We start from the raw sequence: 18,377 nt of genomic DNA, 5'->3' as shown, positions 1-18,377 counted from the left end.
GGATCCTCTGTCCATAGGATTTCCCAGGCTCCTTGAGCTTGCTCAAATTCATGTCCATTGAGTCAGTGATGCTATCTAACCCCCTCATCATCAGCTGCCTTCTTCTCCTTTTGCCTCCAGTCTTTCCCATCATCAAGGTCTTTTCCAGTGAGTCAGCTCTTCATATCAGGTGGCCAGTGTGGGGCCTCAGCTTCAACAAAAGTCCTTCCAGTGAATAGTTAGGCTTGATTTCCTTTAGGATTGACTGGTTTGATCTCCTTGCTATCCAGGAGACTCTCAAGAGTCTTCTCCAGCACCATGATTTGAAAGCATCCATTTTTCGGCATTCAGCCTTTTTTGTAGTCCAACTCTCACATGCTTCCTGAGTGAGTGAGTGAAAGTCGTTCAGTCGTGTCCAACTCTTTGTGACACAATGGACTATAACCTGCCAGTCTCCTCTGTCCATGGGATTCTCCAGACAAGAATTCTGGAGTGGGTAGCTGTTTCCTTCTCCATACAAGCTTCCTAGCCACCCATAAATCTATCTCTCCTAAACACTGTATTTCTCTTGAGACTCTTGTATCATTTCTATGTAGCCAAGATGACTCCTGAAAGGAAAGAAAGGTACCCTTCTTCCTGTCCACCATTAGGAACCTCAGATCTCTCAACTTCCTGTCAAAAGCCCTTTCTTCTTAGCTTCTTCAACCACCCAGGTGTATTCCTCCCAGTCTTACAGTATCTTTATACCTTGTAGGCAATCTTATATAGATTAATGGATTCGATGCCCAAATTCAAATTTTTTCCACCTTTAACAACCTTGTGCTTATCCTTAGCCACTTTTTTTTTACCCATATCTACAATCCATCCAGGGTCTGAGTTTGATGTTCTTCACCTTGACACATCCAGGAATTGTCTATTACATCTCAGCAATCAGCCCCCAATTTCCTGGAAACTCATCATCACCCAGAATAGTTCACATTTAAAATTATAAACAACTCTCGATGCTTTTAGCTCTCTCATTTAAACGTTTCCTTTTGCCATTAGGAAAAAGACCGCAAATTCCTTTGCCTGGCATACAGAGTTCTTAAATATTCTGACAACCACCTATCTTTCTAATTGCATCCTTCATAACTTCCAAGTTAAGACCAACTTGACTACGTTTCTTGTTCTAGCTACAATGCACCACTCAGCATTCCTCAGCAACATGCGTATATGCCCTTGTCTGTGCACTTTTTTTCTTTTTTGGAATATTCTTCTCCAACTATTCACCTTGTTGTAGCCAAACTACTGTTTAAGACCCATTATGAGTTATTTCCTGTCCTCCCCCCATTCCCTAAGACAATGTTAATCATTCTTTCTTGATGCTCAAGTTTTTGTAATTTTCAAAAAATAAGCTTATGTATCAAAATCATAACAATCACCATAGAGTAATCAATCTCATTATTCTAGTACTTCTGCTATATTTCTGCATTTGCAAGATAAAACATTAAAACTTGAGATAATTCCTCAATTCAAATAGTTAAAATACTTGTGTCACACAGCACTGTATTAGAAGGCAATATTTATGAAAACATCATAGTAATTGGGCCCTAGTGTCCTAGAGTTGTTGGGAATATTAATGAGATCAAGGGTTAACAGTGCTTGACACACAATAAAGCGAAGGTGTTAGTTGCTTAGTAGTATCTGACTCTTTGTGACCCCACGGTCTGTCCATGGAGATCTCTAGACAAGAATACTGGGTGGATTGCCATTCCCTTCTCCAGAGAATATTCTCGACCCAGGAATCAAACCAGGGTCTCCTGCATTACAGGCAATTTTTTTTTTTATTTTACCATCTGAGCTACCAGGGAAGCCCAACTTAATTTTTTCTTTTATTTTAAGGATCAATTTTCCTCTCGAAATAAAATCACTTCCAAGGGAATCCATGCTCACTATAAAATTGTTTGGGATTACCTATGCAACCAATGCAGATTTATTGGCCTGGACTTGTTTTCCACTGTTTCCAAAACAGTAAGTATATCTTTTGTGATTAATAAAACTTCCATCTCAATAAAACCTCCTTGGAACTAGATAATGTTCAGTATATGGCTTAATGAGAAAATCAAGAAGACATTTTATTCTAAAACTGAGCTGCTACTGCTGCTGCTAAGTCGCTTCAGTCGTGTCCGACTCTGTGCGACCCCAGAGACGGCAGCCCGCCAGGCTCCCCCGTCCCTGGGATTCTCCAGGCAAGAACACTGGAGTGGGTTGCCATTTCCTTCTCCAATGCATGAAAGTGAAAAGTGAAAGTGAAGTCGCTCAGTCATGTCCGACTCTTCGTGACCCCATGGACTGCAGCCTACCAGGCTCCTCCATCCATGGGATTTTCCAGGCAAGAGTACTGGAGTGGGGTGCCAGCTACCTCAATATAAATCATGACAGTTGAAAGCAGGACTGAAAAGCAAAATGTAGAAATGGCTTTAGAAACAAGCTTCATGCTCAGCTTGTCAACTGGATCATTTACCATGAAAAGGTATCACCATTACTAATATCAATTTCTTTTCCTTCTCTGACCAGCCAGTTTCTCTGGAATTACTAATGCAAAATGATTTAGATCAGTACTGTCATTTAGCAACAATGTAAGTCTTGAAATTCTGACTGAAGTAAAATTATTCAATGTAATTGGTTTACTGACCTTTTATTGCCAAGAAAAAATATGTCAACTTTAAGACAATATTTTCAGAAAAGTAAGCCAAATAGGAGTTCTGTCAGAACTGGTTGCCACTGAAAAAGTAGCTGTCAATTTAACCATAAGGATTTGGAATTATTAATACTTAGAATATTTGAGAAAGTCAGTAATGTGATTTTCTGTGTTACTAAAGAAAAATATTTTAAAACATCTTAGTTACTTTCCTTTGACGAAACTTGCTTTAGAATCAAACTGTTTAAAAAAAAGGACTTTTGAAGAATTAGAACTTGTGTTGTTATTTTAATATTATAGAGTGTTTCTGCCTCCGCTCTTTTAGAAAGATTTGGTAATATGAAAATGTTAACAAAATTCTTCATCAGGTTTTAGTTCCCACTTTTAGTCAGTATAAATAAAATATCATCAAAGCAACTGTGATACATATTTTGGTTTTGTTTGCTTGTTTGTTTTGCTTTTGGCCATACCTTGTACCATGTGGGATCGTAGTTCCCCAACCAGGGATCTAACTCGTGCCCCTTGCAGTAGAAGCACAAGTCTTAACCACTAGGTCTACAGGAAAGCCCCCTGGAATACATTTTAAAAATCATTTCTATTGGATTAATTATGACATGGTGTGCATGTTTGTATGTGTATATGTGTTGCTCTTTTATTTGTTTTCATGTTATAGCCAGTTTCCACATGTGTGAGCAGAGGGAATGTATTTTCTTGGTAATTTCTGTCATCTAACATGGTACCTCTTATAAATAGGCGATCAGTACAGGTTTGTTTATTAAGTTGAATTAGAAGAAAATCAATCTCTATAGGAGATTTAGAATGAGATAAGATCTCAAAAGTCTATAAGAAATAGTTCAACCCTAACGGGAATACCAACTGCTGTTAGCAGATATTTCAAAAATCTGATTTGTGGGCTAAGAACTTTCATTACTTTCTCACTGGGAGCAGCTGCACAGGTGCCTTTCCTTCTCTTGAGTGAGTTTCTTTAAAGTTTCATCTGCAGTATTTGTAAGATCTAAAATGTTTGTAGAATACATTTGTAGCTATTCACTGAAAACAAAAATCCATTTTATTACCTCTAACACACTATTTTGTACATAACAGGCAATCAAAAACTTGTTAAATATATTAAAGGTCTGGAATATTTTTTGTCTTTCAAACTAATCTTCAAGGCTTTTTTCTACATGCTTATTGTGATAGCAAAATACTGCCTTCGTGTTGTTTTGTCATCTGTCACTTAACCTTTGGTAGACATTTAAGAGGCAAGTGATTAGAGACAATGGGTATCTTTAAGGAATGCCATCTGGGACTGATACTAAGTGCTTTTCCTAAGGGTAAATGGCAAAATTGTGGATGCTGAGACATCACAGAAACACAGCTTACTTCAAAGAGGATTTCAATAAGCATTTGTGAAAGTGTTTCCGAAAGATCATTTCTTATGAAAATCAGAAAATCTGCTCTGTCCTGGGCTAAACAACGTAAAGAAATTTAGATCTTTTTAAGACATCAGAAATCCATCACGTGGCCATTTGGGGAGATGTAATAACTCCCACTGTGTTCATTGCTTTGAGTTACAGAGATTCTAACCCAATTTATGTAATGCAGGTATTTCAAGATCACATCAAATAAGTCACTTAATCTCATTTCCTTTCACAGAATGACCCCTGCCCATAAACATTTGGTATCATTTATGTCATTTATTTCAGTTCAAATTGCTCATACCTAGTCGTGTGGAGCTGTAATGAGCATTTATGTCTTTATTTTTTTCCAAGATACACACAACCTGAAAATATGCAGACTTAAAGGCTTTCTGTCTCTTTGTGGTTTCCAGAGATGGGTTTCAGAAGAACCAACCAAGGTTAAACTTATATGTATTGGTTGTGGCTGCATCAAGAGTGTGTACAAATAAAAATAAAGTTCAACATTTTCAAGCACACAAACTCACTTTCAATCCTATTAAAAAGATATGTTTCAAGAACAAAGGTAAAATATTGCCCACAGAAGTTTTATTATCCTCTCCTTTGCAGACAGGGCTTATACCACATCTGTATTCACAATGCCTCCACTGCAGTAAGACAGGGTTATTCTCACCTCAGTCATTTCTATGAGCTACCTTTCCTACTTAAATTCAAAACAAATAGTGTAGTCCTTACTTAGCATTTCTAAACTGCAGTAAACTCCTTCAATGCAGAGATGCTCAACCCTGGTTGAACAATAGAATCTCCTGGGGAGATTTAAAACTAAACCCAAAACCCAAGTGCTCCCAAAGATTCTAATTTAATTGGTCTGTGGAGAAGCCCAGGCATCAGTATTTCCAGAGTTCCTGAGATGAGTTAAAATCCAGGAAAATGAGAATCTCTTTTGTAGAATTTAAAAAGAATCCTAAGTAAATCATAATAAAATTTTATTCCTGAGATTGTTCTCTGAGTGGCCAACCCTGACCACACTAGGTATTGTCATTTCAGATATACCCTTAAAATCAAATAATAAAAACAAGTTGTAGATAAAAATGCCTTATCGTTCTTCCATCCTGTAGGAGAAAGACTCTCAGGATTCAATTCAAATATCTTACTAATATATGAAGACCTTTATGATGAAGGAAGGTTAAGGGACTGGCTAGAGGTTACTGGGCTACCTGGGAATAGAACAAGAACCAGAATGGAGAGTTGCCTTCTCTCCACACATCTTCCTACTTCAAGTCGCCTCCCTTCCTGCCATTAGATACCACACCCTGCTTCATGAATGAGCTGTGGAAACCTCACCAGCACAGGAGGGGATCCTGTTTCTCTTCCTGGCCACGAAACCTGTTAGATCTATGAGAGTCAGAGTCTCAAAGAGTTTTATAAGATCAGATCTTCTGAAAGTGCTGGTTCCAGAATGTCAAACCATAGACTCCTGTACTTAAAATGGGAGTAATTAATTTATTCTGACCATTTTTTTAAAATTCTCTGACGAAACAGGGGGACAGAGAGGGTCAACTAGCCCATCTGTTCTCCTGGTGCTACAGATTTTCATTTCGTTTTTCCCGGGATAGGAATTTGTATAATATTGAAATTTAAAGGACCCTTAAGGTAGAAATGGGATGAACCTAACAGGTAAAGGAGCAAAAATGGTATGGACCTAGTAGAAACAGAAGATACTGAAAAGAGGTGGCAACAATACACAGAAGAACTGTATGAAAAAGATCTTCATGACCCAGATAACCATGATGGTGTGATCACTCACCTAGAGCCAGACATCCTGGAATGCCAATAAAGTGGGCCTTAGGAAGCATCACTACAAACAAAGCTAGTGGAGGTGATAGAATTCCAGTTGAGCTATTATAAACCCTAAAGGATGATGCTGTGAAAGTGCTACACTCAATATGCAGTCTAATTTGGAAAACTCAGCAGTGGCCACAGGACTGGAAAAGGTCAGTTTTCATTCTAATCCCAAAGAAAGGTAATGCCAAAGAATGCTCAAACTACTGCACAGTTGCACTCATTTCACACGCTAGCAAAATAATGCTTAAAATTCTCCAAGCCAGGCTTCAACAGTACGTGAACGGAGAACTTCCAGATGTTCAAGCTGGATTTAAAAAAGGCAGAGGAACCAGAGATCAAATTGCCAACATCTGTTGGATCATCAAAAAAGCAAGAGAGTTCCAGAAAAAACATCTATGTCTGCTTTATTGACTATGCCAAAGCCTTTGACTGTGTAGATCACAACAAACCGTGGAAAATTCAAGAGATGGGAATACCAGACCATCTTACCTGCCTCCTGAGAAATCTGTATGCAGTTCAATAAGCAACAGTTCAAACTGGACACGGAACAAAGACTGGATCCAAATAGGGAAAGGAGTACATCAAGGGTGTATATTGTCACCCTGCTTATTTAACATATATTCAGAGTACATCATGAGAAAAGCTGGGTTGGATGAAGCCCAAGTTGAAATCAAGATTGCCGGGAGAAATATCAATAACCTCAGATATGCAGATGACATCAACTTTATGGCAAGAACCATAATGGCAAAGAGCCACCCATATGGCAAAGAGCCTCTTGATGAAGGTGAAAGAGGAGAGTGAAAAATTGGCTTAAAACTCAACATTCATAAAGCTAAGATCATGGCATCTGGTCCCATCACTTCATGGCAAATAGATGGGGAAACAATGGAAATAGTGAGACTTTAATTATTGGGGCTCCAAAATCACAGCAGATGGTGACTGCAGCCATGAAATTAAAAGATGCTTGTTCCTTGGAAGGAAAGCTATGACAAACCTAGGCAGCATATTAAAAAGCAGAGACATTACTTTGCCAACAAAGGTCCGTCTAGTCAAAGCTATGGTTTTTCCAGTAGTCATGTATGGATGTGAGAGTTGGGCTATAAAGAAAGCTGAGCACTGAAGAATAGATGCTTTTGAACTGTGGTATTGGAGAAGACTCTGAAGAATCCCTTGGACTGCAAGGAGATCCAAACTGTCCATCCTAAAGGAATTCAGTTCTGAATATTCGTTGGAAGGACTGATGCTGAAGCTGAAATGCCAATACTTTGGCCACCTGATGCGAAGAACTAGCTAATTGGAAAAAACCCTGATGCCGGGAATGATTGAAGGCAGGAGGAGAAGGGGACAACAGAGGACGAGATGGTTGGATGGCAGCACCGACTCTATGGACATGAGTTTTAGTAAGCTTCAGGAGTAGGTGGTGGATATGGAAGCCTGGCGTGTTGCAGTGCATGAGGTCACAGAGTCAGAAACAACTGAGCAACTGAACTGAACTGAACTAAGGATAGAAATGTTATTTATCCTGCATCGAACCTGGACTGGCGGTTCGTTTCTAATAATAAAAGACAATTGGCCATTAAAAAAAAATGTTATTTATCAGCATAGTCCTTTGCTAATGGCATATTATTCAAAATCTCCACATATAAGATCAGTGAACAGTCCATATACATGTTGGTGGGGTAGGCAGGGTGGCATCTGAAATTCTAGATTCCTATCTATTTGCCAGGGCTTCCCTGGTGGCTCAGTGGTAAAGAATCCACCTGCCGATGAAGGAGACAAGGATTTGATCCCTGGTTCAGGAAGATCCTCTGGAGGTAGAAATGGCAACCCACTTCAGTACTCTTGCCTGGGAAATCCTATGGATAGAGGAACCTGGCAGGCCACAGCGCATGGGGTAACAAAGAGCCGGACATAACTTAACAACTGAACAACAATTTGCCATCTCCTCAACACCTTTCTGCTTCCCTGGTGGCCCAGATGGTAAAGAATCCCCCCTGCAATGCAGGAGACCTGAGTTCAATCCCTGGGTTGGGAAGATCCCATATAGGAGGGCATGGCAACTCACTCCAATATTCTTGCTTGGAGAATCCCCATGGACAGAGGAGCCTGGTGGGCTACAGTCCATGGGGTAGTAGAGTCAGTCACTCAGACATGACTGAGTGACTAAGAACAGCACAGAACATCACCTTTCTAAAGTCTACTCCCCCAAACACAAAGCCACATGAAGACAAATATAAAACTAACTACTGATTCTGTGTCAGAAACTTGAAGAAATTAAGCAAATTAAGGCTTGCTAATGAAGATAGGATACAGATGTCCTGGTATAAATCTGGTGCTCTTTCCACGATTACGAAACTGTTTCTGGTATGTTTTGCTTTCATCATGTTTTTATTTTGTTTGCTTAATTTTAACTGACTTCATAAACATTTGCATGGCATTGTAATGTAAAACCTACTGGTGAATCCCACCAACTTGGAAGTTAAAAATTTCCACCTGTGGTGGATTCATTTTGATATATGGCAAAACCAATACAATATTGTAAAGTTAAAAAAATTAAATTAAATTTAAAAAAAATTTCCATTTTCATCCTTTTTTCTGAGACCACCAACACTAAGATGCATTCTTTAAACCCCTTGATTCCACTGATCATCTTTCTCATCCTCATATTTTCTATTCACAAACATCTATGGAAATGTAGTCCTTCAGTCATGCTTACAATATTGAAAAAGGCCCCTTGTCAGAATATAAATTAGGTGATTTCCTGCCAACAAAGAACCCAAAGAATGGTGTCAAACATCCTTTCCCGCAGAATTGTCTTAAAGTATGTATTATATTAACCTTAACTGGACAACTAGAAGTTCATTCTCTCTATGCCCTATCCCTTGATACATCCTTTCATACATATTCTTGAATCAAGAGTTCTTACTTCACTGTGCCCCGTACAACTCAGGGTTAAAACCAGGGTGACTATTGATCCAGACTCCATCTGAGGAGACAAATGACAGATAACTCACGGTTATTCTTGAGTCTCTTCATTATTTGTAGAAATCAGCTTAGATCACTCAGATTTTCAGAGTGAAATATGACCAAGATGTATAAATAATAGGGCCATAAATATAGCTTACTACACAACTTAGATGTGAAGAAAAAGTGCAATTAATATATCACACTTTTCCTCATGAACTCCCGCACTGTAACTAAGGAGGTGGACAAATTAGCCAATTTGATCATCTAAATAGGTCCTTTTAGAATTATGCAGCCTCCTTTGGATAAAATGCTCAATTGCTCAGCTTCCTGACACCCTAAGTGTTTTTTTTTTTTTTAATTTTTTTTTTTTACTTTACAATATTGTATTGGTTTTGCCATACATCAACATGAACCCTAAGTCTTCAAGAGGACAGTTGTTGTTTAGTCACTGAGTTTTGTCTAACTCTTTTGCTATCCCAAGGACTATAGTCTGCCAGGCTCCTCTGTCTGTGGGATTCTCCAGGCAAGAATACTGAAGTGGATTGCCATTTCTTTCTCCAGGGGATCTTCCCGACCCAGGGATAGAACCGTCATCTCCTGCATTGACAGGTGGATTCTTTACCACTGCATCACCTGGGAAATCTGGATACAAAGGATCAGAAAAGAAACAGATTATTTGGCCTAGTGACGTACGATATCCAAATCAAAGGCATTTTTAAGCTGGTGGTTGGTTGTTCCACCTATTGTAGCCTGTGGTTGGTACTCTCCCAACTTGGCTAGGGCTAACTGACACTGCCAAGGTGTCCTGGGGTCTCGCAGGCACCACAGAGCCACACAGGACTCCAAGCTGACCTCAGCTCAGATGGTCTAACCAGATGCCCTTATTGTAGAAGCCCTTTGTCCCCACCACCTGACTCCCTTTATAGAAACATTCTCACATACAGACATCTCAGCTCTGTCTAGATTCTGTCTCTTCTGTAAAGAAACCAAAAACCCAATAAAGCTGAACACGAGTTCCTTTGGCTTGTATATCATGTGGCCCCATGTAAAGGTCACTCTTCAAGTCTGTACAGGATCAGCTCAAGAAATGATTTTCTTCTCAGATCTGAAGCACAGAGCATAAAATGGAGCCCCCTCCACCTTCAGCATTAGGCTGTGCTCACTTACTTAACACTTCTCCCCATCTGCCTTCCTATGGGCAGAAGAGAGGAACTTGGGATACCATGATCGCACTGTCCCCTCTTTCTCTGTCTTGCTTCCCACCAACTCAAATTGCCAGGAAGTAGTAGCTTTTTCTTTTGCCACATTCTCCTTGCAGTATGCCACATCCACCTTCCTACACTCCTGTTTACTCTACCATGGATAGGCGTATTTTCTGTAAATACTGTGGAGGACATTAACATCTGAGCCCTCCAAGCTCAGTTATAGCCCTCTTCTTTTGCATTCTGGCTGAAACTAATCCAAAACTTTCCCCAAGAAGATGGATGCTTCAGACCATTTGGGGCAAGATTATATACTCTGAAAGGTAAAAGAGAAAATCACAGAAATAAGTTTCAAATCTTTATCTCCATTGAGTTAAAGTTAAAAGTTAAACTAAAAGTTAAACTTCTAGCTTGCTAATATACTGTGGGCTTCCCTGGTCACTCAGACAGTAAAGAATCTGCCTGCAATTCTGGAGACCCAGGTTCCATCTTTGGGTCAGGAAGATCCCCTGGAGAAAGGAATGGCTATCCATGCCTGGAGAATTCCATGGACAGAGGAGCCTTTGCGGGCTACAATCCATGGGGTCACATACAGTCAGATGTGACTGAGCAGCTAACACTTTGACACTACTTTTGCTAATGCTGGTATTGGCTAATACTGGTCCCTGGTATTGTTATGCCAAAAAACAAACAAACAAACAAACAAAAACTCAAGTTCTGCCAGATGAAGTGAGGATAGAAGAAAAGGATAAAAATGACTCGAAATTCATCCTGCTAAAACAATATTCTTGGGTTATATAAAAATATCTGCACAGTAATGCTTAAAATTATACTTCCTTGTATACTTTCTAATAGTATCTTTTGATATGAAAGCTAAAGAAGCCAAGCCTCAAGAAGCTAAGGGTTTAGAAAACTTTATTTGGATTTTTTTCCTCTTACTTTGCATATTTGTCCATTAAATGGCAAGGTAGAATTCTATATTATTTTCCAAAGACTTGCTTAATGAATTAAAATTCTATATAAACTTTAATCTTGTTGACTTTAAGTTCTACAGTTTTAATTTTATGTTAATCAAAGACTGTTTTCAGATCAGTAGAACATTTTAATCAATAATCTTATTCATATATACAAGCCAGGTATAGCTTGTTTTTTAATTCCTATAAGCCTCTGTGAATTTGGATGTTATTGAAGCTGTTAAAAACTATCCATGAATTCTTCCTGTCTAAAGTCTTTCCTGTATTCACTCTCATTTACTATGGTAATTTACAACATAGGTTTAAATATTCAGAATATGAATAATCTTTCTACTTATGCATAAAGAACCACTTCCTCCATGAAGTCCCACAACTACTTTGATCTGCAAATCATATGCTAATTTAAATCTTTTCTTTCTGTAAATTTAGAGCTCATATCTTTAAAGATGCCCAGGGAATTTAGTCACCCTATGAAGCAAAAAAATATTCCTAAGAGTTATTAACATCTTTATTAATTTAAGGCAGTCATAACTCCAAGAATATAAACTTGAGATTCTTAGTCCCATCTTGTAATCAGCATTGTTGGAAATTAAGAGTAAATCCTACCTGTTAGAAACCATTGTGGAAACAGTTTTCTCTTGTGGAAAATAATGTAGGTATACTGTGCATGTGGTATAATTAGAAACGAACCATTCATCAGTATCTAGACTTGTGGAATATCCTATTTCTCTTTTAACTACTGAGTGAAGCTACTGAAATAGCTAATTGTGGTGGTGTTTTTTTTTTTTTTTTTAATTTATAAATGATAGTACCTTCCCTCTTGAAATGACTTTTGTCTGTCCATATGTGTTGTCTTTTGCAGCAGATCCATTCTCGGGTCTGCGCTATTCAGCATGACATTACAAAGTGAGCCTCCCATGGAAATGATTGCTCCAGGAGTGTGGGATGTAAGTCAGCCATCCCCAGTGACCCTGCAGGTAAGTGTCAGGCTATGAGATTAAAGTACACACAGCAAGGATTACTTGATAAATAGCTTGTTGTCAATTACAGAAACAATTTTCTTCCAGGATCACACATTTTAATAGTCTTCTCTTTCTCTGGCCTGCTGGGATCTGTAAAACCTCTATTGCTTTTATTTTGCATTCAGTGTTCTCAAAGCACTTTTCTCCCAGTTTATATAATAGCAATTTCAAGCCATTCTCCATCCAACACAATCAGGAAGGAAAGGAATGGACTGTTGCCAGGAGTCTACTCATTACACATATTCATTTTTCTTTCCATTGTCTAAAAACAGTCATTAGTATATATTATTAACTTGGTACCTTATTCACACCTACCTCTTCATTATGTCATATTGCCTTAAAGTCTCTTTTGTTACGTGTTTCCTAAATGACTAGCCATTAAGCTGAATAGTAGGGGGAGAAACAGCAAACCAAATCCTTCCTTTTTCCTTGACGGCTCTCTCCTTTCTGTGATTTGTAATCATGAATGAAAGGTGATTAATGATTTTGGGCTTCCATCCTTTCTGCTCAGAGGATTTTTTTTTTTTTTTTTTTCATTTTCCTCACTTTTTTTTCATGCTGGTAAGTGATCAGGTTCATTAGATACCTGAAGCCTAACCACTCCCATACATGCAAATGCAGGGAATACAGACTATGCATCTGCGTAGGAAAAACTGGGCCGTGCGCCATAGCACAGGATTTTCAACCTCTCACTATTGACATGTTGGATGGGATGAGTCTTTGTTGTGGAGGGTGCCCTGTGCACTGTAGGATTATTTAACAATGTTTTGGGATTTACCCACTAAGTACCAGTAGTACCCTCCCAGTTCTGATAACCAAAAATGTTTCCACATACTGTCAAATGGTCTCTAGGGATAAAACTGCCCTCAAGTGAGAATCACTATGCTGGAGGAAATTAGTAGAGTCTCTAGGTTCGTAGAATTTCCAGGTTTGGGGTCAAGGATGTGAGGGACAAAGTTTAGCAATATGGAAAGTAAGCTGTTAAAATGGAAAAGAAAAGCAGCACTAATAAAACATGGCTTTCACTTTGCAAGATGGAAGAACTTCCCCCTCCAGACAGTAGCTGAAGACCCACTTCTAATCCATGGATGGGGTGATAAACAATCAGTGTTACAAAAGAGAGACACACAGAGAAGGAACTTCTGACTGTGGGGGTTGGGGTGGGGAATGGGGGATGGGATAGTTAGGAAGTTTGGGATGGATGCACACACACTTCTATGCTTAAAATGGATAACCAACAAGGACCTACTGCGTAGTGCAGTGAACTCTGCTCAATGTTATGTGGCAGCCTGGATGGGAGGGGAGTTTGGGGGGAAATGAATACATGTATATGTATGGCTGAGTGCCTTTTCTCTCCACCTGAAGCTATCACAACATTGTTAATTGGCTATATACCTCAATACAAAATAAAAAATAAAAGCCAGATGTTGTCAAAAAATAAAGCACACAAACACGCCAAAGAAGTGGTTGATTAGGTTGGATCTTGGCATAGCATCCTAGACACTCAGCAGATGATGACTTAGTGATTAGCAGATGTTTCCTTGTAACAGGACAACTACCTTTCTTTAAGAGGATGAATGCAGACTTTTTCTTGCCAGATCCAAACCACCTGAGCTTAGCAAAAATCTTCCAAGTCTGCCCATTGCCAGAGCTTTATGGATATAAATTAATGATTATCAGGGTCTTTAGTGGGTGAGGTAGGGTGGGAGACGTGAAGGAGACTATCAGATGAGACCTTCCTTGATTCCTCTCAAGTGAGGGTATCAGCTGCTTTAGGAGCACCCATCCTGGAAGTATAAGCTGAAGAACAGTATCAAGTATTCAGCAGCATAGATTTCCACGTAGAGACCTACAGCCAGGACAGAATTACCTCATGCTTGTGTTCAGTCACTAAGTTAACTGTTTGGGACCGCATGAACTGTAGCCTGCCAGGCTCCTCTGTCCATGGGATTTCCCAGGCAAGAATACTAGAGTAGCTTGCTGTTTCCTTCTCCAGGGTTTTTCCTGACCCAGGGATCAAACTTGTGTCTCCTACATTGGCAGGTAGATTTTTTTTTAACCTCTTAGCCATCTGGGAAGCCCCTATGACAAAATTTATCTTACAAGAAAAGGAGAAAAGATATGGGAAATCATCCAACAGGATGAAAAAATGTTCAATTATCTGCTCTTGCAAAATAATTTCACATGGTATAGACATAGATGGAAACATCTCAGAATTTTTTCAATTGATGATGAAATATACAAAATAAAGTAAGAGGTATTAAGGTAATAAAGTTAAAAGCCTTAATAACTAGTCTCATTCTAATTACACACAGCTAAATTTAGAGCAGAATTTTCAACCTAAGGATTATGAGATGGTGAGGAAATTAAAAGCAAGCTCTGCAACCAGTGTTTGTGTTAAGGAGTCAGTGTGAGTCACAGGGAAAGACATGAGGCTCAGAGTCAGGAGATTCAAAGTCTAGCCTTAGCTCTTTAACAATAAACGTTATGACTGAACAAGTCACTTTCCACCTCCATACAGTGAGAGGATTGTACTATGCCTGTTCAACTTCTTTCTGGTCTGTGCTTTGCTGATTGTCTGTGTTATTAAAAGATGACAATTATGGTATGATGCAGGTTATAATATGTTACAGAACTTAATTCCTTCCAGTCAGCCTTCTTTTTTTCACACTATACTGCAGACTGGAAGCGGTGAATAGAGTGAAGTAGATCTGAGTTCTGAGCGTCCCAAGTGGCACTAGTAGTAAGGATTTCTCCTGCCAATGCAGGAGATGTAGGTGACGCAGGTTCATTCTCTGGCTCAGGAAGATTCCCTGGAGGAGGACGTGGCAACCCACTCCAGTGTTCTTGCCTGGAGAATCTCACAGATAGAGAAGCCTGGAGGGCTACAGGCCACATAGGGTTGCAGAGTCAGACATGACTGAAGCAACTTAGCATGCAAACACAGATATGAATTCAGACATGGAGACAAATTATTATATGATCTGATCAACATGTGTCTCCCTCAACTTCTTCCCTCTCCCTGTATACAGTCCAGTATGCTGCTGTTGCTGTTACGTTGTTTCAGTCGTGTCCGGCTCTGTGTGACCCCATAGACGGCAGCCCACAAGGCTCCCCCGTTCCTGGGATTCTCCAGGCAAGAACACTGGAGTGGGTTGCCATTTCCTTCTCCAATGCAGGAAAGTGAAAAGTGAAAGTGAAGTCGCTCAGTCCTGTCCGACTCTTCTAGTGACTCATAATTTAATCACTAAGAGCAGAGTTGTTTTAGTTAATGTTGCTCTTGTTCTAGTTTATATTTCTCTACTTAGTTTCCCATTCATTCAATTTTTTTAAGGTTTTTCTTTTTTTTCATGTGAACCATTTTAAAAGTCTTTATTGAATTTGTTACGATATTGCTTGTTTCATGTTATGTTCTTTTGTCCACAAGGTAGGTTGGATCTTTGTTCCCCAACCAGGGATTGAACTCACACTCCCTGATTTGAAGGCGAGGTCTTAACCACTGGACTGACGGAGAAGTCTCCCCCCACCATTCATTCTAAATACACTATATTCTGGTTTATTTGTCCTCACCACACTGCTGTCAGATAACCTCCTAATTTCTAGTTGCCAAACCCAGTACTGGTTTTCATACCTCTTCATTCTAGTTCTCTCTGGGCAGTTTTTGGCACTATCTCTTCCCTATTACTGGCTTTCTAAAGGAGTTCAGTGGTGAACAATTTGCCTGCCACTGCAGGAGATGCAGGAGATGTGGGTTCCATCCCTGGGTCTGGAGGAAGAAGTGGCAACCCACTGCAGTATTCCTGCCTGGAGAATCCCCATGGACAGAGGAGCCTGGCTGGCTATAGTCCGTGGGGTCACAAAGAAGACCAACAGGACTTAGTGACTCAACAGCAACTTCCCCACTACAGAACACTCTTCTCTGACTTTGCTGATATTGCTCTCTTAGGTTTCTCTTTACACTCCCTATGGTTATCCTTTTTCTGTTTTCTTCTCCCACTCCTTTACTTTTGCTTGTCCCCTCTGTTGACAGTTCCCACAGGTTCTGTCTGCTGCCCGTTGCTATTCTCAGTATGTATATTCTCCTTGAGAGAATTTCTCTAAAGCTTTATTGAGACGTATGTCACATACCATACAATCCTCCCATTTAAAGTATACAATTCAATGTTTTCTAGTATTTTCACAGATACGTACAACGAATCTCAACCAACGCCAGCTTTAGAGCATTTTCATTTTTATGAAGAAATCTCATACTTTTTTAGCTATTGCTTTCCAGTCCCCAAATCTAAGCAACTACTAACATACTTTCTGTCTCTATAGAGTCACCTACTCTGTACATTTCATGTAAATGGAATCATATAGTATGTGTTCTGTTGTGGCTGGATTCTTTCCTTTAGCATAATGTTTCAAAATTCATCCACATTGTACCATATATCAGTATTCACTTATTTTTTTATTGTTGAATAGTATTACAATGTAGAAACGTGCTTAGTCACTCAGTCGCCTCTGACTCTTTGCTACCCTTTGAACTATAACCCACCAGGCTTCTCTGTCAATGGGATTTCCCAGGCAAGAACAGTGGAGTAAGTTGCTGCTTGACTCAGGGATCGAACCAACATCTCCTGTGTCTCCTGCATTGCAGGCAGATTCTTTACCTACTGAGCCATCAGGGAAGCCCCACCCACAGTATAGATATACCACTCATATGCATGAGTGATTTAGAGTGGTATAGAGATATACTACTCTAAATGCATAGTTGATATGCATTTAGATTGTTTCCTTTTGGCTATGAAGAACATAGCTGCTCTGAACATTCATGTACAAGTTTGTGTGTGAACCTATGTTTTCATTTATCTGGGCTGTATACCAAGCAATGGAATTGCTGAGTCTCATTTGTTCCTAAGGTTTGATTTACAGTATCTTGCAGGTTCATGCCTAAGTGTGAATCTTTAGTTCACACTCTTTTACACCACAGGAAAAGAAAGTGTTAGTCACTCAGTTATGTCTGACTCTTTGTGGTCCCATGGACTGCAGCACTCCAGGCTTCTCTGTCCTTCTCTATCTCCCAAAGTTTGTTCAGATTCATGTCCATTGGTCAATGATGCCATTTAACCATCTCACTCTCTGCCACCCCCTTGTCTTCCTGCCTTCAATCTTTCCCAGAATCAGGATCTTTTCCAGTGAGTCAGTTCTTCATATCAGATGGCCAAAGTATTGGCATTTCAGCTTCAGCATCAGTCCTTCCAAAGAATATTCAAGACTGATTTCCTTTAGGATGGACTGATTGGATCTCCTTGCAGTCCAAGGGACTCTCAAGAGTCTTCTCCAGCATCACAGTTCAAAAGCATCAGTTCTTTGGCACTCAGCCTTCTTTATAGTCCACCTCTCATATCCATACATGACTCCTGGAAAAATGATAGCTTTAACTAGATAGACCTTCATCAGCAAAGTGATTTCTCTGCTTTTTAATACACTGTCTAGGTTGGTCATAGCTTTTCTTCCAAGGAACAAGCATCTTTTAATTTCATGGCTGCAGTCACTGTCCACAGTTATTTTGGAGCCCAAGAAAATAAAATCTGTCACTGCTTCCACTTTTTCCCCTTATATTTTCCATGAGGTGATAGGACCAGGTGCCATTAGTTTTTTTTAATGTTGACTTGCAAGGCAGCTTTTTTACTCTCCTATTTCACCCTCATCAAGAGGTATTCGTAGACAGCTTCCAAAACAACACATCCCAAATTGAGTTCACTATCCTCTGAGAATTGCTTTCACTCCCTGAATTATTTATGACTGTTCATGCATTCACATACAGCTAGTTGTTGCACTTGTCTTGTCTCTCTCTCAGTACTCATATTCTGTCCACCGTAGATCCTGTCAACTCTCCTCTCATATGTTCCTCAAGCCTGTCCTTACAAGTCCCCCCTGTGTCTGCCCTAGTTGTTATTCTCTAATCCAAAATCCACAAGCATGATCCTTCTAAAACATGAATCTGAACCCAGCACTCTCCTTCTTAAACTCTTCAGTAACTCAGCACTGCCTAGAGAATTACAGGCAAGTTCTGAAGGACAGCCTCCTCCCATTGTTTCCCTTGCCACTCCCTGATGTCAAGCTCCAGCAGATTCAAAAGTTGTAGTCTCTGACGTGCACTGTCCTGCTTTGACCTTTTGTACATTTATGAATTCTGTTCACTGCCTGCAATGTGTCTACCATCTTCCCTTAACTGTCTGTTACCCACTCTTGGCTTAGTTTCTGTCATTGTTATTCACCTTTTAGGATCCATGGAACCCTCTTCC

General features: G+C 39.6%; 1 protein-coding gene across 5 annotated transcripts in view; it reads left to right on the top strand.

Moving 5' to 3' along the window:
* The window catches only part of PIK3C2G (phosphatidylinositol-4-phosphate 3-kinase catalytic subunit type 2 gamma), a 669,869-nt gene that overhangs the window by 329,454 nt on the left and 322,038 nt on the right, over positions 1 to 18,377 (top strand). For all 5 annotated transcript variants that reach the window (XM_059886331.1, XM_059886332.1, XM_010805449.4 and 2 more), the window contains 2 exons: positions 1,861 to 1,989; positions 11,928 to 12,042. In XM_059886331.1, the coding sequence (XP_059742314.1) occupies positions 1,861 to 1,989; positions 11,928 to 12,042 (244 nt within the window). The remainder of the gene's footprint in view (positions 1 to 1,860; positions 1,990 to 11,927; positions 12,043 to 18,377) is intronic.

This window comes from Bos taurus, chromosome 5 (assembly GCF_002263795.3).
Source record: "Bos taurus isolate L1 Dominette 01449 registration number 42190680 breed Hereford chromosome 5, ARS-UCD2.0, whole genome shotgun sequence".
NCBI lineage: Eukaryota > Metazoa > Chordata > Mammalia > Artiodactyla > Bovidae > Bos > Bos taurus.
Note: the sequence above shows the minus strand (reverse complement) of the source record. Positions and strands in the feature narration are given on the sequence as shown.